This window comes from Sebastes fasciatus, chromosome 18 (assembly GCF_043250625.1).
Source record: "Sebastes fasciatus isolate fSebFas1 chromosome 18, fSebFas1.pri, whole genome shotgun sequence".
In the NCBI taxonomy this organism is placed as follows: Eukaryota; Metazoa; Chordata; class Actinopteri; order Perciformes; family Sebastidae; genus Sebastes; species Sebastes fasciatus.
Window position 1 is genome coordinate 21,934,168 of NC_133812.1, and position 25,903 is coordinate 21,960,070.

Below are 25,903 nucleotides of genomic sequence, written 5' to 3' on the forward strand. Positions count from 1 at the left end.
GCCTCCGTAACAGATTCACAACATTTAAACACAATTGTAGCACAGCATATGTCACATTTACGCAATCCTAACGTTAAAATAATCAGTATCTACACATTTACGTGCATTTACACGCTGACATTTTCAATTTCACACTATGATGGACTGAAAATGACACAAGAAATTTACCAATCTTAAGCACCATTCTCCCCCGGTTATTGTTATAATAATGTTGATAGCTATTTACCACTAACAGTCAGCAATATGGCGACAACTACATCTTTTTGGGCTTCAGAGATGGAATAAACAACACCGTCCACACGGTCAAAATACAGAGCGATGCTTTTACAGATCCTCCAGCATCTTTATACCATCTTCAAAGTGTCTTTGTAGTTTGTAGCATATACCGTGCAGGGTTCAATGTCAATGCTTCAGGCAAGTGGGTCAGAAATGTATTTGCCCAAAGACATTTTTTATTTGCCCCTATACAAATTGTTTTATTTATTAGCGGTTATCTAATAACAACAAAGACTAAAGTTATGTGAAATAGAATACAGGATGTCTGGCTGGATCAGAGTCTCTGATGAAGACCTACAGTTGATACTCGTTGATCTGCTTTATTGCCTATGCTCCGAAAATAAAATCACTATTTTTTCACCTGAAGACAGAGTGGCTTTTCCATGGTTGTCTGTACCACTTGAGGATGATCTATCCAGCAAGACTTCCTGGATTCTGTTTCATGTACTTCTACCAAGCAGTGCTTCCTTCCTCTTTTGACCACATCCTCTAACACCACTCAACTAATCTCCTGTTTCCAGGATAATTTAAAATGCTCACTTGCGAATCAGCGCATAAACTTTGACATTACCCGCCGTCCTTTTCTTGCCAGTGCCTGATCAGTACTGCGCATGTGTAACTCTCAACAGAGATGAGAAAGAAGCGAGATGGCTCACCACTTGGCTACTTCCATCATCAGCTCCAGAAAAAACAATGTGTTTAGTTTTTTTTTAGATTTACTAGCGTTGCATTTTACTTGCCCTGGGCAATCCATATTGTTGAGTCCTACCATATGTACACAGGCACTTGGCAGCCAAGGCATTAAGGCCTCATATGCTTAAAATAAAGTGCTTATTGTAACCTCTGAAATCAGGGCCCTGCGTTCCTCTATTTCTGTAAATCTCTGAAACAGACAATCAAGTGACTGGTGAGGTACAGGGAGGTAACAAAGTAGGGCAGTGTTTGAACTTCTCAAGCAGCATGTACAATTTATTGAAACACTATAGTATATTACCTTCGAAGAGATCCCTACTTGTATGGTTAATTGCATTGAGACTACTTATTCGTGGAGAGAGATCAGAAGTTTGGCAGGAGGCAGTTTGATGCAGTTAGGAGGAGGCTATGATGTCAGGTTTTTTGCCCTGACCTGAATTCTTGAACTGTGGAATAGGAGCCAGTTTGTTTCAAGCATACTGTCGCCTTCAGGCTTTGGAGGTAAAACAACCTCGTCCACATGATCAGGATCTCACATGTCCCTCAAGGTGGTTCCTTTGACAGTCTTTAAACTGTGTTTGGAGTTTGTAACATACTGTATATGTACAGTAGCGTAAATGAGTGCACTTGGCACCCAAGGCATTAGAGAGGAAAGAAGACCTTGCTTAGCAGCGATTAGTGCATTAAGGGAAAGTGCCAATGCTTAATTTTCAAGCTCAAATAAGGGTCAATAAAGTTCTTTAAGCTTAAAATTTCAATGCCTGCTGTGAGTGTAAATCTCCCCTTTGCAGCAGAAAAGCATAAAGTTTTGCATGACACTGACGTTATCCATGCACATTAAGGTTACAAGTCTGAATTTTTGACATTCTCAATTTGTTTCTCCATCTTTAAATATTTCCCACACCTTCACAAACTTTAAATTTTAGTTTTTTTTCACAAGTTTACTTTGGCATTATTTCTGAACATCATCACAGAAATGTCTTTCTATCTTCAACATCTGGACAGTAGCTTCTGTCATGTGCAGTGGATTAAAACTGGAGTCACACACCTCTTTTCTCTTTCTATCTTCATGTCTTCCTCTCTGTTTAAACTCTGTGACTCACTCAGATTTCTCTCTGGGTTTTTTTTTTTTTAAAACTCTTTGAGAGGTTAGTCTCAGGAAGTTAAGAAGCACAACAAACTCTATAGTAAGAAAAAAAAAACCTCTATAAGGGAAACTTTGTACTTGTTGGCTCTTTGCCAGTGTGTGAATGTGGAAGTGAGTGAGTGCGTAAGACGGCTCTTTATATAGCAGCACTATAGAATGAACTTCAAACTTCTCACAGATTTACGAGGGCTGCCCTGGGCTCTCGGGGCGCAAATGAAAGGAGCCATTTTTCACTTTGTGTATGTCTGACTGTGTGTTAATGTATGTGCTTGTGTGTGTGCTCATTTGTGACTGTTTGAGAGTCGAAACCCTTTACTCGTCTCACCTGCATGTGGTCGGGTGAGTGCGTGGAATGCAGAAAAGCCTGAAGTGAATGTAAATAAATAACTGTAAGTTTAATTATTACAGACACACACACACACACACACACAGTGCCAGATTTTCTGTTTATGTTGGCTAAAAAAAGCTCTCAACTAAAGTAGTAGTGGAGGTAATGATAGCTGTAGTAAAACTGGTGGTGGTTGTAATAATATCTGTGGCTGCAAAAATAGCTCTAGTAGTAATTTAATATGTATAATAGAAGCAGCAATAATAACAGTAACAGGGGGAGTAATGGTAGTGGCAGTAGCTGAGATAGTAGTAGTACAAGTGGTGGTAAAAGTCATAGGTGGACAGCTGTGTTTGCTTGATTTAAATATAATTTTCAGTTCTAGTACTTTACTGAAGTATTCCCACTTTATATGTCATTCCACTCCCATTTACAACACTACGTACAGTGGGAAATGTATGTTGTATGTTTTATGAGTAAACATTTATTTGATGGATGTAGTTACAGCATTACAGCTCTATAATGAGCTCCATAACATTGACGTAGTGCCACAATTTAAATTACTCAACAGTATATTAATTAGTTTGCGCCACCTGCACTTACTGTACAACACTGAAACACTGCTAACACATCAAATACACTCAGTCTACACTCTAAAAAGGAACCAATCATTAAAATGAGTACTCTAACTTATACTTGCTGTAATACTTGATACATTTTATAGAGTTTGGAGAGTGCAACCTGAATAATTATAAACGCTTTCATAGTTTAATTATAATAACTTTCTACAGTAGCTCAGAACGGGAAAAAACAAAACTGGCTCTAGAGAGAGCCTTTCGCGTTTTTACGTTACCTGGAGGCCACCGTAGTTCTCCGACACGCTTGTGAAACTGCAGAAACTTGAGCCACAGAGTGCAAAACCGTTGTACCGCCAGCCGCCGTCTGACTTCTGTTGCTCTTAAAGTAGTGTTATTATGGTAAGGATGGCCTCTGAGCGAGGCGAACGACGTTACCACAGGTTTTCACTTGGCAGCTCACGTTACCTCACACTTGGAGTGGGAGGAGTGAGCGGAGGGGTACTCGGTTGGTTGCAATCTGCAGCCACACCACTAGATGTCCCCAAATCCTACACACTGTCCCTTTAAAAGATTAATTATTGAATGAACTTGTAGTTATGAAATTTTTTTTAAAAAGGCTTTTAAATTATACTTTTTGTTTTAGAATGACAGATATTTTTCGTTACATTTTCTTGTCTAGAAACGTACAGATACACTCAATACATACAACAGATATAAATACATATATACATTCATGTCCTTAAATAGATCCCCACATATATTTTATTAACGAGTCATTTATCTCCTGCTGTTTGTATTTTGTTAACGCATTCATGTAAAGAGACAGCATTGTTTTGGCACAAACCTGACTCCATACATTGTATATTAATAGTTCATAAGCATTTTGTTGCTGGATGTGTGTGTTTACTGGGGTATTTTCTCCATTGTGGTTCTCCTAGTTTCACACAAGTAAAGGACTTTTCCCCATTACATTAGTAGTAGTAATAGTACTTGTGCTTGCAGCATTAATAATCTATCTCACTGACTCACCACGTCATTGGTGATGTCGTTCTCCGGTGTCTCGGGCGGTTCGGCGGCTGCAGGACTGTTGGACGGCATGGCTGGGAGCGGCTCGGTGAAACCACGTTTAGAAAGTAAAAAATGGAGCAAATCAAAACATGGGGACGTCCCTCAGAAGCACCAGGTGCAGCTTCATTCAATCTGTCTGTCTGTCTGTCTGTCTGTCTGTCTGTCGGACGATCACTCGCTCACTCAGTCCTCCCCCTCTCCTGAAGAAGAAAGACAAAACAAACACACACAACATGACATGACTGGATATACAGTAAGTTCGGGTACGAAATCATTCTCAGTATGTGGCTGACATCTTTTTTGTTTTCATTCATCCTTTCACACACACACGTACAAACACACACAGCCCCGAGATTAAGGCTGTAAATAAAGCCAAAGGTGTCTCAGTGAACTGTACTTGATGGATGGATGGGACCCCTGCACATGCAGAGCAGAACATATTCAATTTCATAGCAGTAACAGGTTAACACACATTTATGCATCCACGCACGCACACACAGGTGTCCTCAAAGGAATCTGCTGGAATCAGGGCAGCTTTCAACAAGGCTGTCACAGTGTTTGATTGATGTGGCCGGATAAAACTGTCCTCTTTCATTATTAGACAAAATGGCCGCGGTCAAAGTGCAGGTAGTAAACGTGTCCAAAAACGAATCCTTTTCCCTCAAACAGGACTCAGATCTGTATTTTAATGACGGTATAAACAGGGAAAAATCCCATAGACGCTTATTATTTATCTTGATTTGGGTCAATTGGTCCTTAATCTGTTAATTATACTGTATCTGTTTTTTGAGGGCAAAGTAAACCCTCCATTATAAACAGTCTCGGGCTGCTTAATAGCCATACTGATTAATCTTTTTATTATATCATTTATCTATCTTATCTTTTTAGTTTTTTTGCCTTTTTTGACAGCATGCAACAAAGGTCCCTAGGTGTGTTTTAAAGCTGCCAGGATCTGCTGTCAGATTCAGCTTTTTTTGTATTCATTAATCATTAAAGATAAATAAAATAAATTAATAATTATAATAAATCTCCACCATAAGTACCCATAATCTAAGATGACATCTTTAAATGTTTTGTTTGACTAACAGTCCAAAACCCATTGAGATTGCGAGTGATTTTATGCAATTAATAATTAATTGAATAATAACATTTATACTGATTAATTTTCTGTCACTTGACTACTAAACTAAACCGTCACATCTGAAATACGTCGCTCCAATTTGACAGTTGCTATGACTCCTGCCAACCGAGCACACACGTCATTGTTTTGGAGCTTCAGCGGAGAGTGAGCCATGTGTGACCTTGTACTCATTTTGGGTCTCTTTTGTCTCATTATTTGTCATATGGAAGTTAATAAGTGACAAAACCATTGAGCAAGCACAAGAGAAAGTCATGCTGTCGCCTAATCGTCAAGAGGGCACAAGGACAGATTTGTAAGAAAAAGTTTTGAGTGTGATTTAGATCTGCTTGGATTTGCGTTTTTTTCCAGCTGTTTTGGCAGATTGAAAGCTCTTGAGATTTTTAAAGGGCGTTTACCAACAGATTTCAACTAAATGTGCCCATATCTGGCTCTGAGGCTCGTATCTGTTCACAGTGTTCTTCAGACAAATGAAGAGGCTGAGGAGCACAGCGGAAAGCCTAATGTTACTAAGAAGGTGGAGTCAAACAAGATGGGGCTTCACTTCTTAGCTAGAGTGAAGATACTGGCATTATATGAAACTAGAAAACCTAATGAATCCATTGGCACCAATCGTCATGTGCTCTGGCCGAGAATCATAAAACAACGGCGAGTGTCATGACAAGCTAACATGTCATGTTAGCTCATCAGGAAGAACGCTAAATAACACTCCAAAGTTATGCTAAATTTTTGCAAGGAAAAACTGGCATGATTTCATTTTCAAAGGGCTCCCTTGACGTCTGACCTCAAGATATATGAATGAAAACTCTGAGATGAACAGAGTGAAAACGGGATCTTTTTAGATAAAACAGATGTAGACAAACTGCATAATTAGCAGTTGAAAAAAGGTAATAAATCCAAATATATCTTATTGCAATACTGAGTAGCATATCGCAAAATGTTTAAAATCACAATCAGATCATATCGGGACTTAAATATTGTGATAATATAGTATCGTGGGGCCTCTGGTGATTCCCACCCCTAATTGCCACACAGTGATTCTTAGTTTAAATGATTTAAATCATGCACTAGATCAGTGGTTAAACTGCTGACCAAATCTTAGTTTGAGACGTTCTGTTATAAGGTTTTAATAGACACCTGCCATCCACTTTTTCTTTAGAGTTGTGATTTCTGGCTATAATATAGTATAATAAAATTAAATTTTCCATGGCTATAGATCAGCTGCACATTACCATATAAATAACACCATACATGATGTCATTTAGCCAAAGGAGCCTCCATTAAACTTATATACTTCTGCGTGAGCATGCAAAGTTTTTGTGACCGTATTCAGTCACTCCAGGAGTGTGATTTGTTCCGATACCGATCACAATCTGAACACAAAAGGAGCTTAAAGCACTATGTTTGCATGTGCCTAAAAGAAAATTGGATCTCAGCAGTGATTTGGATTTGAGCACAGTGTGAGTGCAGCCAATATGTCTGGCTTTCCTCAAGACGTATTGTACAGTATGTCACTCCTCACGCTGCGGCCTTACATCACCTACTGTTAAGACAACAGGCAGCCGGCCAGGGTTACCAGCGGAAAGACAGGGGTGGAAACTTTGCAGAAATGGGTGTACAGTATCCACCCCACACCCCCGGGGGCTCCCTGCAAGAGCTACAGGCTCCAGGCCAAACAACTCCTCCAAGTTCTGCGTATTTAGGTCACTGACACACCTCTCACTCCTATAGCTAGTCTATACACACTGCTTTAAATTGTTTCAGCCTTCATGGTTTGACTTAGACCATAGTCAAAGGCCCAAGAATAAGCCTGTACTGGTGGGAGGAGAAATGGTTGCGCAGAGAAAAAGCTTCAGAGGTATGTCAAGGTAATGAGAGTTAGGCGGTGATAAGACAGGGAAGTAGGTGATTTGTCTTCACAATAAAAGCCAAAACAATCAAGATACAAGAACATTTTGTACCCACAGGCCATCACTCTGATGAGCACTTAATCAGTCATACACTGTCAATAGCCCTCTAACACCAAATATCCACTGCTGCTCTTACAGTCTTTAATGCACATTTTTAGATTATAATTTAGTCTTTAATATACATTTTTGCACATTCTTAGATTATAATTTACAGTCTTTAATGCACATTTTTATATTATAATTGAGTCTTTAATGCATATTTTTAGATTACAATTCAGTCTTTAATGCATATTTTTAGATTATAATTTATAGTCTTTGATGCATATTTTTAGATTACAATATACAGTCTTTAATGCACATTTTTAGACTATAATTTAGTCTTTAATGCACATTTTAGATTATAATTTACAATCTTTAATGCACATTTTTCTCTAATATGTACATATCTTCTGTCACTTTATGTACATATTATAATATGTACATACCTGTCACTTAAAATATAATCCTACTCAGTGTACATACAGTATATAGACATCTCCAGACATCTTTCTTTGCACTATTTGTATTGTTTACAACTCCCGAACACTTGACTTGTATGAACACTTGACTTGTATATAGACATATGATTTTTATTTTATTTATATTTTTATTATTGTATTCTTTATTCTGTTATTTCTATTCTGTGTAAGTACATTGAGAGAGCTGCTTAAAAAACGGAATCAAATTCCTTCTATGTATATACTTGGAGAAATAAACCTGATTTAGATTTTCTTTGTCTTATTTATTCAATTTAAATAGCTGTTTCCTTTCTTTAGTACTGCTGTAACTGAATTTCCTCCCTTGATGATCAACAAAGTCTTATTTTATTAACAGAGCAAAGGTAGTTATATTCTAATTATGATATCATTGATGTCATGAACTCTTAAAGGCAGGTAACTCTTATTTTCCAACTTTTAACATTTCTCAAGCTGTCCATTTTCAAAGAGATCCAAGTGTGCCGTAGCCAGGATTTCAGAAATGATAAAGTCATCTGAGGTCATGAGTCCAATTCCTCCAACACGCCTTTCCCTAACCCTCCAAAAATATTCACCTGACACCAACAATTAAGTCTCTAAAATGTTTTATCATACAGACTTGTCATTTGTTTATTTATTCAGCTATGTTTACTGAAAGTTGTATGTCCCCAAGCCTGTTTCAAAACCTCTTCCACACTGCCAGGAATAAAATTCTTGATTGGGAAATACTGAATCCTTTAGTCATCTATTTATTTATTATTGGCCTTAAAGTGGTGAAATTTAAGTCTGAAAATAATGAGATCAGCAAAAACAATACCCACCATGTGTTAAGTTTTGTTAATTGTATAATGTAAACTCCACACAAGTTACTAAAACCCCCCAAACCCCCATATATAACAAGGACATGACTTAAATGAACTCAAAAACAAATGCTCACAACATATTAGAGCTGAAACAGTTAGCCAATGGATGGATTAGCTGATTGACAGAAAATCAATAGGCAACTATTTGGTGACGCTTAATTGTTTGAGCCAGGAAAATCCATAAATTCACTGGTTCCAGCTCTTCAAAGGTGAATATTGTCTATTTTTTAGTCTTCTGTGACAGTTAATAGAGCACCTTGGGGTTTGGGACCTGTGGTAAGATTAAAAAAAAGACATATGTCACCTTGGACTGTGGGAAATTGTGGCTATTTTTCACTATTTTCTGACATTTTATATACACTATGTGTTAAGTTTTGTTGGTTGTATGATGTAAACTCCACACAAGTTGCTAAAACCCCAAAATACCGTTAAAAACAAGTGATCACAGCATACTAGCGCTGAAACAGCCAATTGATGGATTAGTTGATTAAAAGAAAATGAATAGGCAACTATTTGGTAATGATCAATTGTTTGAGCCATATCCAAAATTCACTGGTTGCAGCTTTTCAAATGTTAATATTTTCTGTTTTTTTAGTCTTCTTCGACAATTAATTGAGCACCTTGGTGTTTAGGACTTATGGTCAGAAATTGTGACACTTTTCACTATTTTCTGACATTTTATACATGGGGAAATACTGAATTCTTTATTTATCTATTTAATCATAATTGGCCTTAAAGTGGTGAAATTTAAGTCTGAAAATAATGGGATCAGCAAAAACACACCATGTGTTAAGTTTTGTTGGTTGTATGATGTAAATTCCACATAAGTTGCTAAAACCCAAAATACCATTAAAAACATGTGATCACAGCATACTAGAGCTGAAACAGTTAGCCAATTGATTTGATTAGCTGATTGAAAGAAAATGAATAGGCAACTATTTAGAAAAAAAATCCATAAATTCACTAGTTCCAGCTTTTCAAATGTGAATATTTTCTGCTTTTTTAGTCTTTTGTGACAGTTAATTGAGCATCCTGGGGTTCGGGACTTGTGGTCAGATAAAACATTTGACATTTGTCTATTTTTCACTATTTTCTGACATTTTATACACCAAAATATTATTAATTATGAAAATAATCTTTAGATGTGAAGCTATGACATTGAATCTTAAAATATGCATCAATCACTTCAACAATATCTTCAGTAATCAAGCTGATTAAACAGTATTTTTATAACAGTGTCCGTAGAGATTTGTACTTGACGCAGTGTATAACGAGGGCTTTTATTTTTAAAGTCCACGCCGGAAGTGTCGTAGATTTCCCTGCTAGCTTGACGGAAGCTCCGCTTTATGACAATTAATATTGGGAGCGACCTCAATCGGCCTTTACCGGATGGTCTCTCAGTAACGGCGGATAATCCCGGTGGTGTGTGTGTGTGTGTGTGTGTGTGTGTGTGTTGAGCAGCCGCAGCCGGTGAGACACACGTGTGTCTGTGTGAGTGTGTAGCGACTATAATCTTTTACTGGGTCAGGTAAAACACACACACACACACACGGTGACACACGGGGGCGCGTGAGAGACCGAATGCACCCGTTAACCTCAAGCAAGGCGCGCGCCCGCCGGCCCCAACCGCTCCTCCGCGCGCTGATGTGTCTGTCTGCATCTGGTGGTGGTGGGTGAAGAGAGGACACGGTGCGCTCCGGTTTAACGTTACCTGCTGCTGTCTCCGGAGGGTGTACGCTACACCGGACAACACACCCTCGTTATATAACGGTTGTCCGGTTGATTTATCCTCACACAAGTTCACTATAAGCGCTCTTCACGCGCACATCATCATCTGTTTAAACGGAACCAACGGTTTTTGGCTGCGGAGCAACGCTCGAGCGATGACTTTAGGAAGATGACTGGTAGATTTAAACTTAACGGCTGTAACGACTGTAAACGGCTGTTAACGGCTGTAACGGCTGAGTCAAAATGTAATGTTTATATTTACCGTGTCGTCCGTCCCTCAGGTACACGGACCCTGACAGTCGTCTCTCTCTCTATCTCTCTCTCTCCTCTCTCACACACTCACTCTCTCTCTCTCTCTCTCTCTCTCTCTCTCTCTCCCTTCTCTCGCGCTCTACCGGGTCTTCTCCTCTCTCCGATGCTGGCTCGCGCTCCCCCGCCTGCTTCTCTCTCTCTCGGTCTCTCTCTCTCCGACCAACCGGCTCGCTCGCTCTATCACGAGCCGCAGAGGCTGCCGCCGCACCGGAGAGAGAAAGTTTCCGCTGGGTCCTAAAGTCTATAGTTATAGGTTCTCAGCTCAGCACACACACACACTTGCACCTGAGTGAGGACAGGTGTAGAAGTATGCAGACTACAAACTAGCTTAACTAGTTAAGCTAAAACAGCTATTTCCATGAAGTAAACTTCAATTAAAGGCCCCATATTATAAAAAAGTGAGATTTTCATGTTTTTTTTATTATAAAGCAGGCTTAAGTCCTATAAAAATACTGTTAAAGTATCGAAACGCTCAATCCACAGGGAAATACAAACAGCCTGTATTCAGAAACTCTGCATTTGAAACAAGCTGTCAGGATTTCTGCCCATTCGTGATGTCACAAATATACAATATTTAGACCCTTTACACAGATTTAAACGTAAATATTCTAAATGTGTCCCAGTTCATTCCTGGTTGCAGTGTATGTGAATGTCATCAGCTGACAGGAAGTACACATGGACCCAAGCTGTTCCCTAGCAACGCAATTCTGTTGCAATTTCGTCACAATTCTGTCGAAATGCGCTAAAACGGAGCGTTTAAGACAGAGGGTAAATACAGGTCTATACAGGCCGACAGTATGAAGAAAATAAATAGTTTTTTGAACATTACAGCATGTAAACATGTTCTAGTAGAAACACAAAATACAAGTATGATCCTGAAAATGAGCACAATATGGGACCTTTAAATGTAACTTCAGAACAAGTTCAGGGTGAGTACATTGAGAAAGACATAAATATTCTAGAGCAAGTTTAGTGTCATCATTATAAGAAATTGATTAGTCAATAAATAAGCAATACATAAATAAATGACTTGATAAATGTAACAAAAATAATATTAAAAATAAATGGAAAGTCCAGAATCAAGTGCCAAGTAAAGACAGGCAAGTCCTCAGGCAAGACTGGCAAGTCGCAAGTCCTAAACTTTGAGTTTCGAGTCCTAAACAAATTTCGACCCACACATTTTGCATACTGCAATTCGTTTTTTCGTTGACCACAGCATCGTTTTTATACGCAAACAAAATTATCTTTGATATCATTTATTCCAACTGCCGCTCAGTAACGAGTCTGACTGGAGTCCAAGTCATTTTAACTCGAGTCCACACCTCTGGAAAAAACAATCTGTGTAGCGAATGCAGATTTTCTTTCTTATTTCCAATCTTTTTAATCATCTCATGATTAATAAAAAAATAGTTGGGAACCACTGTGTTAGAGAGAATTTGGACTAATATAACAAACAGCTACTGTTGATGCACAAAGGTGTTAAGTCAATTTATATTGCCCAATATCACTAATCACAGATGTGCCTGGCTTTACAATCTGTACAGCATACGACACCCTCGCTAGTTCAGATTAAAGAAAAAACTCCCCAAACATGTTCTGTTGTCATGTTTTGTCACTAGGTTACCTGTCTCTACCTACCGACAACCCCCATAAGTGAGTGCAACACATTTACCAGTTTTCTTGTTTGGCGGGTTAGTTTCTTCTCCGCAGGTTCCTCAACAGGTGAAGCTGAAGCATGCTGCAACGAGTTGAAACCTGCTCTCTTGACTGCTGTGTATGTGGTATTCTAGGAAAGAGAGGAAAAGCAGTGGGGAGTGGGTTTGCACTGAATATTACAGTATTTACAACGGTATAAGAGAATGTTTGAGTTGTATTTTACTTTAACTAACTCACTTCCTTGAAAGTGTGGATTCAGTGTTAAACATGTAGAAATGTATGTGGTCCTTCTCCATTTACCAACATCTAGAGATAGAAAGATGGATGAAGACATTCTTACTAGGGCTGCAACCAACTATTATTTTCATTATTGATTGTTTTGATCAATCTGTTTATTTTTTTCAATCTACTTTAATAGTTTAGTCCATAAAATGTTGTAAAATAGTGGAAAACGCCCAACGTGGTGTCATCAAACTGCTTGTTTTGCCTGACCAACAGTCCAAAATGAAAAATTATCAAATTTACAATGATATCAAACAGAAAAAAGCAGCAAATCCTCACATTTAATAAGCTTGAATCAGAAAATATTTTGAATTAACTTTTACTTCAGAGATGAAATTGACTTTTACTGCATTATGACTAGTTGATTATTGCTCTAGAAGAGAAGGTTAAACTCAGTTCGACCTCCGAGAGTAAGAAAGTGTAAAGATCCCTAATAAACAGGGTTATAACTGCACTGTGTGAGTGAGTATAGGAGGAGGTGGTGGGTGGGGGGGGTTATTTATAGCAGTCAGTGAGGTCACCAACAACAGACAACCTCAATGAGCTTTATTCAGTCTATAGTTTACACCCCCACCTCACAAACGCACATATACAACACAACACACACACAGAGGCGTGACCTCTGAAGGAAGCTCATGGGAAACGTGAGAACTGCTCATCCATACTAATGAGGACACTAAATCAGGAGGAAAGTTAAAGAAAGTCACACATGCAGGAGAAAAATTGGGTGTTTATTTATAGAAACTGGGTTATGACCAAAAACATTGGCTCCGTTTTGTTCCTCCTCAGATTATTGGGATCAGATTGGATGAAAATGGTTGAATGTTTTAATTAAATAAGTGGTAGTTAACCCAAGTACTATACAAATCTTAGGTACTTAAGTATTTCCATTTTCTGCTATAATATTGTACTTTTTACTCCACTACATTTATTTACTAGTTACATTATCAGTTATTAACATGTGATGCATTATACATTAGAATACCTAAACATTATACATAGTTGTTAAAATTAGCTCCAACATGAACAATAAAATGTTGTTTACACATTGCATAATGAGTACTTCTGATACATTTTGCTGCTTATACTTATCTATTTTTACTTAAGTAAGATTTTGAATGCAGGACTTTCACAGCAATATATACCTATTGTGACTGTATAGAATAGAGCAAGACTGCATTTTTATTGTTTAAGAGTTTAATTTAAGAGTAAGAATGTGTTATTTCTTATTTAAAAAGTCACATAGTCTCAAAGACTATGTGACTTCTGCTGTGGTGGAATATAACTAGGTACATTTACTCAAGAACTGTACTTAAAGGTGTAGTGTGTAGGATTTGACGGCATCTAGTGGTGAGGTTGCAGATTGCAACCAACTAAAACATCTCCCGTGTGTCAAACATGTAGGAGGACTACGTTGGCCGACACGAAAATGCAAATGTCCCCTTCTAGAGCCAGAGTTTGGTTTGTCCGTTCTGAGCTACTGTAGAAACATGGCGGCCGACTCTGTGAAGAGGAACCGCTCAGTATGTAGATATAAACGGCTTATTTTAAGCTAACGGAAACACGACAATTGTTATTTTCAAGGAAACTTACTTATTAATATTATATTCCATTTCGGCCAATAGATCCCTCTAACTGTTACACACTGTTCCTTTAAGTACAAATTGAGGTACCTTTAATGCCACTTTTATACTTTTACTCCACTACATTTCAGACTAAAATACTTTTTACTCTGCTACATTTATTTGACGGCAAAAGTTAAATGTTAGATTTATCTCCATCTCAACAACAGTCAAATTATATTAAGATTTAAAGGAACTGTTTGTAACTTTTTACAGGTATAAATCTACCGGGTCGGTGTCCCATGCGTGCTCGCATATGCGCGCTCGTGTGTGGCTACGCTGTTCAGACCGCTCCTCTGCCTGCTTGTCTTCACTCACGCAACACGCGCGTTCTCGCTCCACCTCTAGACGTGAACGCGCGCGCACTACACAATGCAGAAGAGTTAGTTTAGCTCTGAGAATATCTAGTGAATGTACAGTGGACTCTTGTGCAGAAATAAATGCTGCAGCTCCTCCAGACCAACAGAGGTTTCCTGGGTCTTGTGAAGTGACGGGGCTCCGCAGAGAGAAACGTTATCGTCTCCGACTGGGTGCCAACACTAGGATCAGATCTAAATCATGTTCATGGAGAGACCTCCGTCTGGTCAGCTACCATTACTGCCAAGCAGGTGAAATATAGAGTGATATTGTGGTTTTAGCTGACATGTGTGTCGCCTCACTGTTTGGAGCGATGCTCGTTCATGTCTATTTAGAGCGAGCAAGCGCGAGCCCGACGCTGACTTTCGTTGACTTAACGGCCACAGGTGTTGCTGTTAACAAGACATTTCTGAAAGTTACAAATAGTCCCTTTAATATAATAAAACATTTTCAGTGGAGGACTTTTACTTGTAGTGTTGCTACTTTTACTTAAGTATAAAGGACATAAATACTGTACTTCTTCCACCACTGGATTTTTGTGTCCTAGTATAAAATAGGGAACATTTTGTTCACTATTAGCCCACAACTTTATCATGTAAATCATCCAACATTCTCTCTTAAGTCATGGTCTTATTTTTCTTGTACTGCACATTTCAGATTTATCTTCCACTCTGGTTTATTTCTCTGCAGGTTTTTTGGAGTTGCTGCAACATCCTGGGGTTTACAAATGGTGTATTCCAGATGAGAGAAGTCAAGGAATTTTAGAAATGGGTCACTTTCCAGGAATACAGCAGAGTGTAGTGTCCAACTTGTTTCACAGATGTATTACATTAGATGTTATTGTTCTGCCAAACTGTACACGAACATGAAGAAACCAGGAGGGAATACGATGTTGAGGTCATGGAAGAGCTCTGACATAGTAGAGTAGTGGAAAGTTATTGAATTAAACATCAGAGCTTTGTTTTTATGTTGCTTCCCAGCCTTTTGTGTCCTGGGGGATTAAGACCAACAGTCACAGAGACGGACAAAACTCGACAGTTTGACGTTAAATATTATTTATTGCAGATGAAACACAGTTTTCACTCACAGCGTCAGCTCAGGCAGGTTCAGAGCTGAAGGTGTTTACAGTTTCATGTCGGGACGCGTCTGTCCTGTCAGTCTTGATTTCACTCTCACTCTCTCTTTCACAAACACACACACAGAAACAAGAACTCATTCATTTATTTATTTAATCATTCACACACTCAGTCAGTCTGAAAATGTGATCATCACAGACACAAGCTGTCAGTCAAACAATGTGGAGGGCCAACTGAAAACTGATCCAAAAAATGTACATACAGCTTCATATGAGCAGAAACCAAAACCCTGAAATGCTAAAAACATATTTTTGATAAAATTATTTCACATCTGCTACATAAAAATAAATCAACCTGATCTGATTCAAGCTCAGTAAGTCACTTTGGGTCATGTTTGATTTGCATACAGATTTTTGGGGTGCTGGTTGTAGTTCAACATCCAAAGAGAACGTCAACTCCCACAATCCCCTTAATAGTACAGGAAGCTTACAAAGGCATCAAAGAGTAGTAAAGTGTGAGGAGATATTTCGGGCAGGCAGAATTTAGAAAGTAAAAGTCTCATTTATTTTTTGCATAACGTTCGGTAATTGGCAGTAGGGGCACTTTGAGGATGTAGGTGAACATAAAAATCTGCTGGTAAAAAAAAGTCATAACTCCGTATGTAAAGACTTAAAGGAGAAAGGTCAACTACAACTCCCATGGTGCATTGCAGTAAGAAACATCCAATAAGAGAGCTTAAAATTGTGTTTGATGAGTCAATTTTGGATGAATGATGTGCTGCGTTTTGTTCCTGATTACAACAATGAAGTGTTTTATATTTTCTACATCAGACCGGCACATACGGGTACTAAAAAGTCAAGGCCGCACCCCCAAAAAAGAAAACCAAAGATCCCATAGACTTCAATGCAATTTGACGTATGTTTGGTTTGTAATTTTGACAAGTTTGTATGCATGTATCATCTCGTTAACAACATTTTTGTTTTTTTACACGTCTAATAATTATTTTGCGATACCTTACGATACGTTGATTAATTAAGATTGATAGTCTTTCCCCGTCCAACACAGTGGCCGGATATTGCTTATCCAGATATCTGTAGTTACATACAGTATTTGATTGAATCACGTTAGGCTAAGTCGTTGTCTGTAAATAACCAACGTGTTAATAGCCAACTGTTTGATCTATAGGCTGAGATTTAGTTGGAGTCTGATAATGTTAATGTATGACTGTATTACTGAAGCAGCCTCACACTCAAGCTAACGTTAACTAGCCATGCTGGTCACTGTCACCAGCATCATTTAGCGATTTACTGCACTGACAGTGAATATTCACGTATCATATGTGCCTTAAATGTCAGTGTGAAAACCGCGGTTAACCTGCTAAACAACAGCTTATCGGTATTTTCCTGTTTAATGTGACAGCAAGTTTCTTTCCCCTAAAAAGGAGCGCAGCCTCGGCGATGACGCGACTCTGGTCTTGTCTATAGCTTTGAGCCATAAAGCCCCTCCATTATATCTTTTTTAGGACATAGCAGAGGAACAAATCAGATGTTTTTGCATTTATTGTTGGTGCAACCAACTACACAGCAACTCTTTGGCATAGCGTTATTAATTTAAACCGAATGTTTAAATTACAAGTTTGGAGACATGTTTCAACTTCCTCTGTTTAGGCTGTTGCCCTCTATGCAGGACGTGGAATTGTTTTCCCCAAAAAGGCGGCGTTGTGATGAGATCCTACTCTGGATGACTTATTGCCGGCCTGATGTATATTTTTCCTAAGGATTGAGATTGCTAGCTTTTTCTCCTCTCTTTCTTCTTCTCTTGTTGCTGGAAAATAATTGTGTCTCTGTTTACATGATTTTGTGATAAATATTTTCTTCTTTCAAAATAAAATAAATCACTGGTCACGCAAAAAATGTGTGCGGACACGGAGTTGTGAGCAATTCAACCACCAACTTTCTTCATCTTTCTTTCAATCATCATGTGACCCTTTAAAAGAAGATTTTGTAAAGGGGATAAATACTTCTCCACCCACTTTGCTACTCTATTGATAAACTGTTGAAGCAAATGGTTTCATATTCTCTCTCTCTCACACACACACACACACACACACACATACACACAAACACACACACACAGTAATCAGATATCTCCTCTTTGACTGTCGTCCCACTGCAGTACCGAGATACACAGAGAGGCCTGGACAACCTGAGCTGCTGTCATACCAGCGCCCGTAGAGCTAATCTGTTCCAGGTTTCAAACACCTGGACCAGGACCGGGACTTCAGCTTCCCAGCCTGCACCAGGCCGGGCTTTATACAGCAGGAAACGTCCCATTAAAGCTTATCGTCTCAGCAGGGCCGGACCACACTCACGTACGCATAAACACTCAAACTGAATGAATAAATGTCAAAGATCAAATCAAAGCAATAAATACTAAGCACACAGTGCCGAAACTTAAAACATTACAACTCACTTCTCGTCTTTTTGACTTTCTTTTGTTTGTTTTTTTCTCTCCACTATACATCCTGTATCTCTATCCTGAAACTTTCCTGCACTTTTTAATCCTTCACAAATTTCCTCAACACGTCTTTCTGTCTCTTCATGGCGTCCCTCTCACTTACTTGACCCTCAAAAACGCAGAGCGCACACACACACGCACACGCTACAGTACAAATCAGTAGGATTCATTTAGCTATGCATGATCAAATCAAAACAAAAGTAAATCCACAGTGACAAGACACACACACAAACACAGAATCACAGCTATACATCAGTAGGGACCCAGCGGTCGTTTGGTGTCCAGCATCGTGATTGGTTGATTGGCAGTGGAGCTCTAATCCCCATTGGCTAACGATTAATACAAGAAGATATATTTTAATCCCAGCAGGGTCAGTCTTCTTTGGCCGTGATGAAACATCACTCTGCCTGAGGAGAGAGCGACAGAACAGTCAGACAACTAATCAGGAGTTTGTCTTCTTTTATATTCTGTCATATGGGATTAAAGCAATAGGTCGACATTTTGGGACATTAATTTATTTGCTTTCCTGTTTAGAGTTAAATTGATAATACTCTTGTGTCTGTATGGTAAATATGAAACTGGAGACGACAGCCAGTTAGCTTAGTTTAGCATTAAGACTGGAAACAGAGGGAAAGTGCTAGCCTGGCTCTTTGAAGAGTTAAAAACAATCTGCCTAAGAGCACCTCTAAACCTCATTTATTAACACATTTCTCTTTAGTTTAATCCTAATTATGATAATAACAAGACTACATGAAGTCACTGCCTCTGGCCAAGAGATATTCTGGCACATAAAACCACAATTAATGTGTTTGGTTTTTTGTACGAATTTAACAAATGAGATATAGTGAGCGTTATAGGTGCTGGTAGGCATGTTCCAGTCTTTATGCTAAACTAACTAACCAGCTGCTGGCTGTGGCTTCATATTTACTGTAAAGACATGAAAATGGTATCAATCTTCTAATCTAACTCTTGGCAAGAAAGCGAATAAGCATATTTCCAAAAATCTACTTTGGTTTTCAAAAGTAAAAGAAAACACCATCACATACTTCAAAGTTGGTAACTACTACTTTGAAAACAAGTTTGACGATTATGACACAAAAATATCTGTCTTTGAATAAAGAAAATTATGCTTTCATTTCAAATAGAAATGACAGAATCAGATTTTTCTCAATTCCGTAAACAGCTACGTCAGATTTTTCTCTCTGCATGAACTCAAATAAAACAACTCACAGTGCTTCTAAAAGCTGATCAGGAGGAACCCAAAAGCGGCCGTTTGTTGGCCTGTGCAAACAAGTTGTTGCTTTGAGTCATCAAATCATTCATTCAGGGTTTTCCCATAAAACCTGAATGCAGCCTTTTTCTTCAAAAGCAGTAACATTTCTAAGCCTGCCTTCGTAACAAAAACATCTGATGATTGATTTATGATTACCGGTAAATAATTAAGAGGTATAAAGTAGTTCAATCTGTGAATGTTTGGTATCTGGTGCATTTCGGCACATTTGAGTTTAGAGCTTGCTTGTACCATTAATTGTACCGTGTGCTGACAGAATCAACCTTAGATAACTGTGCTTTACAAGAAATTGAGTTTTTATCTTCATGAATTTAAAAAAGGGGTGAAACACTTACTTTTTGTTTGTCCTGCGATCATTTTAACCTGCTGAAGAAAGAAAGAAATAAAGAAGGTTTGTTAGCACAGTGCAGTGTGAAGCTAAATCAAGCTAAATTGTTCTGCAAAGGGACAACGGGTGGAAAATAGCAATTTGCTAAAACCCAGTACATTACATCTCTCCTTGTTTTATATAAGCTTAATCTTCTTTGTGTATTGTCCCTGTTCAAATAAAGAAACAGAACATAACAAATGCTACAGATAACTGCCAGAAACTGTAATAAGGACCAGTTCTTAGTATAGAAACATAAAACAGGTGCTACACAAACTCACTAACTCTGGACAGTCTTAACACAGTATTTATAAATGTCAAGACTTAACTGTGTTGAACGCGGGGATGACCCCTGGTCTCCTGTCTGTCTGTCTGTCTGGCTGGCTGTTCGTGGGTCGGTGGGTTAGTACTGCGGGTTAGTATTCTTATAAGCGTTTAATCTGGGCTCGGGGAGCAGACCAGGAAGTAGTTCCACCGCTTGGGCTCTGCAGGCGGTCCTCTTGTAAAGAGGAGGGGCTCCATAAAGAGTGGCTAATGAGACGGCATGTTAATGAAGCCTGCAGACGAGAGAGAGAGCACCTGGAGAATAAGTGGAGTCGTGGAGAGACTGCGCACGTGGTCGCACAGACGCAGCAAGACATGCAGGAAAAGGCGCATTTAACGTCTTAGCAAATACCTCCTGATGATGGGATCAAGAGCGATTTTTATGTGTGCAAAAAAAACAAGATTCACTTCCATTATCAGGGGTCATATAGTACAGATTATTGATATATTTTATTAAAAATGAGCTAACTGATGTATTCCACCTATGATTGAAGTTTCTCTGTAGCCAATGCTGTATTATTAGTATTTACTTCTGATAAATTCATCTTAATATTTTCTGTCAGATGTTTGTAAAATCTGCTTCACTCTGCATGAACCAGCCATTTACCCACACAGAGGAACATCATGTCTTTTAACAGTGGTAGAAAGTACATTTTATTCAAGTACTGTACATGTTTTAAGTACTTGTACTTTAGGTGAGTATTTCCAGTATACGGTACTTTATACTTCTACTCCAGTTTATAAAATAAGATGCACAAAATATTATCTTAGCAACATGATTTAACACTCAGTTTAAAATGAGCACTTTTTTTTTTACATTTTGCTGATGTTCTTTTACTCAAGAAACATTTTGAACACATGACTTTTGCTTGTAACAGAGTTGTTAAAAGTTGATTGTTGTTGTTGGTTGTTATAATCTCACCCGTTCTTACCACCTTTTATGTGAAAATTGCCAAAAAAACAATTCTAAAATGAAGCGTGGAGTCAATGGTGGAAATAATTTTTCATTCATTTGTTATCATTATTTACTCAACACTTTATTTTATTGTTTGGTGTTGGTTTTTGCATGATAAAGGGAACATTTTAAAATGCTCTACAAGCGTCTGGCTATAGATGTGTTAATTCAGCAATACTGAAATCAATTTCAAGAACCCCATGTTAGTCCTCGTGCAAAGGTGAAGCATTAGAGTGATCGTGTTAGTGTGAAGTTTTGTTGGAGCGAGTAAAGAAAGGAGTAGTGTGAAAAGGAAACATGAGGATATTATTTTACCTCTGTCCTTCCCGTTCAGCAATCTCTCCTCTTCCTCTCGAACATCATCTGGTCAGAAATGAGGGTAAAAAAAGTCAACATATGAACGTCTTGTATTTCTTGACCAATTTAATATCCAAAACTGTCAACAGCAAACACAATGTTTGTCTTAATTTGGGAAAGGTTGATCGTTAGAAGCTACAAAGATGTCAAAAAGATCATCTGCAGGATACTATGGAAGTGTCTATACGTGTACGTATTTATGTATATGTGTGTATGTGTACCAGAGTGCAGCTCTTTGACCAGCGAGGACACTGTGTTGGTGATGGAGTCGGCTGCTACCAGAAGGTCGTTCCTCAGGTTCCTTCTCGGGCCTGTGATGGAGAGATGTTTAAAGTATTGCAATATATTGAATCGTTACCCCTGTATCATGATACATATCGTATCGCTAGATTCTTGCAAACACACAGCCCTAGTCCCATAGTTGTTCATATATATGAAAGCTTAAAGTTAAAGAAAAAAATTGTTGAGCTGCTCAGAACAGTGGTGGAACAACATGAAAACCTTGTTAGATTAGGACTAAATCCTACTAGAAACATCTCTCCTGTGTGTCTCAAAGAGGTGAAAGTAAAAGGACCACATATGGTTCACTTGTTTCAGAGCTTTAACTGAACCAAATCCATCAGATCTGTACGTTACTTAATGTGCAAGACCATAAAAACAATAATTCCATTTACCCTGCTGTAAGCTCCAGACTTACCCTGAGCGAATGCTTCTTGTACGTCACCACCGACCCCAGCGAGTGAATCTTGAGGAGGGTACATGTGAGTCTGGGGAGATGAAGCACCTACGGAGCGGACGGTTGACGGGCTCGGTCGAGAAGGAGAGGCGTGAGAAGAGCCAGCCGCCTGCGCCTAAGAGATGGATTTATAAGGGATGGTTTATGACTTTCAGAAACATCTAACTTGTCATTTTTGTTGCAGCTGACATCATCTTCACAGAGTAGAAAAAGTTCTGGTAACTGCTGGAAAAAGGTGACCAAAATATTCAGGTCCCGATTGGAAAAATTAACCTTGGTTGTAAAGTTGATTTATTTTGATATTTAAAGGTTCTGCATGAATCCCACATTTACAGCACTGAGGGTCCAACACAAGGGGGATAAACTTACTGCCTGTCGCTGCTCCTCATCCTACAGGACCACAACATGGGCAGTCGGAAACAAACAGGGAGGAAAAGGATGGAAAAGAAGAGGTCAGACACAGTCAGAGCTGGAAAAAGGTGAAATTATTAAAGGAGGAAACAGCAGAGGGAAAAGTGAGGCTTGTTACTGTGAGGATAGACATAGGAAGGTGTGAAGAAAAAGGGAAACTTTGCCCTCTAGTGTGTGACGATAAAAGTGTGTGTGTCACCTTGAGCAGCTTCATCAATCCCTCGAGCTGCACCATCAGTTCCCTCCTGCTCTCTTGCAGAGACGACATCCTCTGCTCCAGCTCATCTTTCCTTTGTCTGCAACACACACCAGCCCTTCATTACTGTCACATAACAGAGCGTTGGGAGGCAGCAACAAAAGAACCAGAGTGCAACAGGGACTCACAGGAGGCAGAAGACACAATTAAACTGAAATCATTTGACCTTACAAAAGGTACAAGAATACAGAAAGGCAATAAGACAGAAAGCTGAAAACACTGAGAGCTCTGAGAGGGGATTTACTGGCCACATTTACACTTCTCATGTCACACATTTGATTTGGTACAAATTCATTTGCACTAAGCCACATAAACAGTATTGATTTCTGTTCGCCAGATCAAACATTTGGCATAAATGTAGGTAGGCTCTAAATCACTCCAGTCTGGGCTGCTTTGGTTGGTACCATGAGGTTTATGAGTGGATAAAACACAGTTGGGAAACTGCCAAAACTCCTCTCTCTCTCTCTCTCTCTCTCTCTCTCTCTCTCTCTGTCTCTCTCTGTCTCTCTCTCTCTCTCTTACACTTCTGCAGACAGTTGTCAAGTCACCTGGTTAGCGAAATAAGAGACTCATGTCACTTTTGAGCGCAAGATCATCCCTCCCAGGAGAAACAGCAGAAGCAAGGTGAGAGCCTTGCATGAGAAAATGCAAATCGTAGAGCGATCAGATGGAAACACGGATGGTTGGAGATCGAAGGAACACAACGTCAGAAATCTTTGACATTTTCCTGTGTTGGTAGCTGACCTAGGGCTGTCGCAATAACTGCAGTATTGTAACACCGTGCTATTGACTGGTCAACCGCAGGGGATGGCAAGCAACCACCACAACCGCTATGTTCATATTTTTTCTTTCTTGAACTATTTGCAATGTGCTTTAATGTCCCATCCAGACCACACTATGCTACAAACCCCAGCAGCGTGATGAGGTGCTGAGCATCTATTCTGTGCGGAGCGCTGCACGTTTCTGGTCGCCAAGAGTTGAAAAATGCTCAACTTTGGGTAAACGCTATGCTTGTCACTATCAATTTTTACCCAGCTGTCCAATGGAGGAGGGCGGGAAAAATACCACATAGACCAACCGTCATATCTTACATGTAAGCTACAAGAGCTGAACAACAACAACAACAACGGACGACAAATTAATACACATAGAACGGCGGGTCTGTCCTCTCTCCCTATGTGCTTCAGCCTTCCCTTCATCCAGAGCAAGTACTCTAACTTGTGCTGAATTATAGCAACCAGACGCAACCAAAGCGCCTCAGCTGAAAAACACACTGCGCCACGTTGCCCTTTTGTGTTCTATTTAATGAATTTTAAAAAGCAACAATATACGTAATAACAGCCTAACAATAAAGCTTATTGATATACCACTAAAATCTGGAAAGTAATTTGCAAAACAAAAAGGCAATAATATCGCATATCGCGCTGTTGAGCCAATCATTGTCACCGTGACAGCCCTAAGCTGACGAGAACATGAGAAGAACATCATGAGCCTCTCTCACAAGACCTCGAAACCAAACTTTGACATCTTGAAAACACAATCAAGTCTGATGTATGATGACTGGTTCTCAGATGGCAGATGCAGCAGGAACATTCATCATGATGAAAACGCTCTGGTGTAGACCACCAAGGCTTTCAAAGTATTTAAGAAGTACAAATTGAACCCAAACTGCATTCAAATGATACATTCTTACTATTTACTTTAGTGAGTTGTCAGTAAAAAGCCATGATTTATTTAAGAGTCGGCATACGTGACATCATACATCATACTAGGTGTTTACAATCTTTTTTTCCAAACAGTGTGTGGTCTGGATGTGACATTAAAGCAGGAGTGTCAACTCTTCTCGTTCCTGCATGGTTTCCCTAAACAAATGAAGTCTGACTCATGCAGTAACTCCAGATCTGAGTCATTATAACCCCAAAGTAAAGCTGCCAACAGTGGGATTGACAGAAAGTTTAAAAAACACTTTATCTGTATTATTTAATGTATTTTACTGTAAGTTTTCTCCAATACTGACGTCTTGTCCTGAATCTAGGCGGCGGCGGCAGCGGCAGCAGCGAGTAACGTTATTGATTCCGGCCCAAGCAGGAAATGTTAACAGTGTTTGGTTTGTCTGTTCTGGGCTACTGTAGAAACATGGCGGACTCAGTGAAGAGGACCCGCTCCCTATGTAGATATAAACAGCTCATTCTGAGCCAACAAAAACATGATGATTCTTATTTTTATGTGATTATACACTAAAGAAAACATACTTATTAATATCAATAGATCCCTCCAATTGTTACACACTGGTCCTTTAAAGAAGATCTAAAACGAGGATATGACCGAGACATTGATGCATCTGAGAACCCTCTTGCTAGTTAACGGTCCTGCACATAGATGAGATGTACAGGGTGGAAAATTCATATTAATAGCATGTGGCATGGTAGGGTGATGGGGAAGTTGACAGAGGTGACACCCTTGGACAGCTCCAGATAGCAATATTACTGATAATGACTGTAATTTACACATTGGATGAATAGTTTGTTCCACAATCAAAACAATGCTCCATTCATCACAGTACATTTTGAATATTGACAGAGATTGTGTAGTTTTTCTACAAAAACTTGCAGCGGCAGAATAAGTTCAAAGATGCTTTTAGGGCTGCAACTAACACTTATTTTCATTGTCGATTCATCTGTTGATTATTTTCTTGATTAATTGATTCGTTGTTTTGGTCTATAAAATGTCAGAAAATGATGAAAAATGTGTATCAGTGTTTCCCAAAGCCCAAGATGACGTCCTCAAACGTCTTGTTTTGTCCACAACTCAAAGATATTCAGTTTACTGTCATAGAGGAGTAAAGAAACCAGAAAATATTCACATTTAAGAACCTGGAATCAGAGAATTTTTACTTTTTTTTCTTAAAAAATGACTCAAAGCGATTCATCAATCATCAAAATAGTTGGCAACTAAATCGATTCATCAATTAATCGTTGCAGCTCCAGATGCTATAATCAAATAAATAAATCTATACATTGGGTTAAAGCTGCTCTGTGTCGCATTTAAAACTCCCAGTATCCTTCCATCATCATCAGCAACTCTGCAGAATTATTATTGCTTTAAAATCAAGACCCCCTCCTCTCTCTTGGAGTTTCTGT

The 25,903-nt window shown here is 38.9% G+C and overlaps 2 protein-coding genes across 26 annotated transcripts in view; both read right to left on the reverse strand.

The window, feature by feature from the left end:
* Window positions 1-4,186, reverse strand: part of LOC141755782 (DNA (cytosine-5)-methyltransferase 3A-like) — a 50,973-nt gene extending 46,787 nt beyond the window's left edge. For 4 of the 5 annotated variants that reach the window (XM_074614984.1, XM_074614983.1, XM_074614980.1 and 1 more), the window contains exon 1: window positions 4,052-4,186. In XM_074614984.1, the coding sequence (XP_074471085.1) occupies window positions 4,052-4,120 (69 nt within the window). In that variant the 5' untranslated portion in view covers window positions 4,121-4,186. Of the gene's footprint in view, window positions 1-2,441; window positions 2,481-4,051 lie in introns of all 5 variants that reach the window. The other variant, XM_074614978.1, reaches the window with a different exon arrangement.
* The window catches only part of dtnba (dystrobrevin, beta a), a 46,783-nt gene continuing 25,034 nt past the window's right edge, over window positions 4,155-25,903 (reverse strand). For 3 of the 21 annotated variants that reach the window (XM_074614990.1, XM_074614989.1, XM_074614988.1), the window contains 7 exons: window positions 22,707-22,803; window positions 22,466-22,486; window positions 22,058-22,211; window positions 21,582-21,671; window positions 21,319-21,366; window positions 12,229-12,342; window positions 4,155-4,290 (listed from right to left, as the gene is read on the reverse strand). In XM_074614990.1, coding sequence (XP_074471091.1) covers window positions 12,272-12,342; window positions 21,319-21,366; window positions 21,582-21,671; window positions 22,058-22,211; window positions 22,466-22,486; window positions 22,707-22,803 — 481 coding nt within the window. In that variant the 3' untranslated portion in view covers window positions 4,155-4,290; window positions 12,229-12,271. Of the gene's footprint in view, window positions 4,291-12,228; window positions 12,343-15,511; window positions 18,474-19,688; window positions 19,724-20,053; window positions 20,282-21,318; window positions 21,367-21,581; window positions 21,672-22,057; window positions 22,212-22,465; window positions 22,487-22,706; window positions 22,804-25,903 lie in introns of those variants that run through there. The other 18 variants (XM_074615003.1, XM_074614999.1, XM_074614998.1 and 15 more) reach the window with 13 other exon arrangements.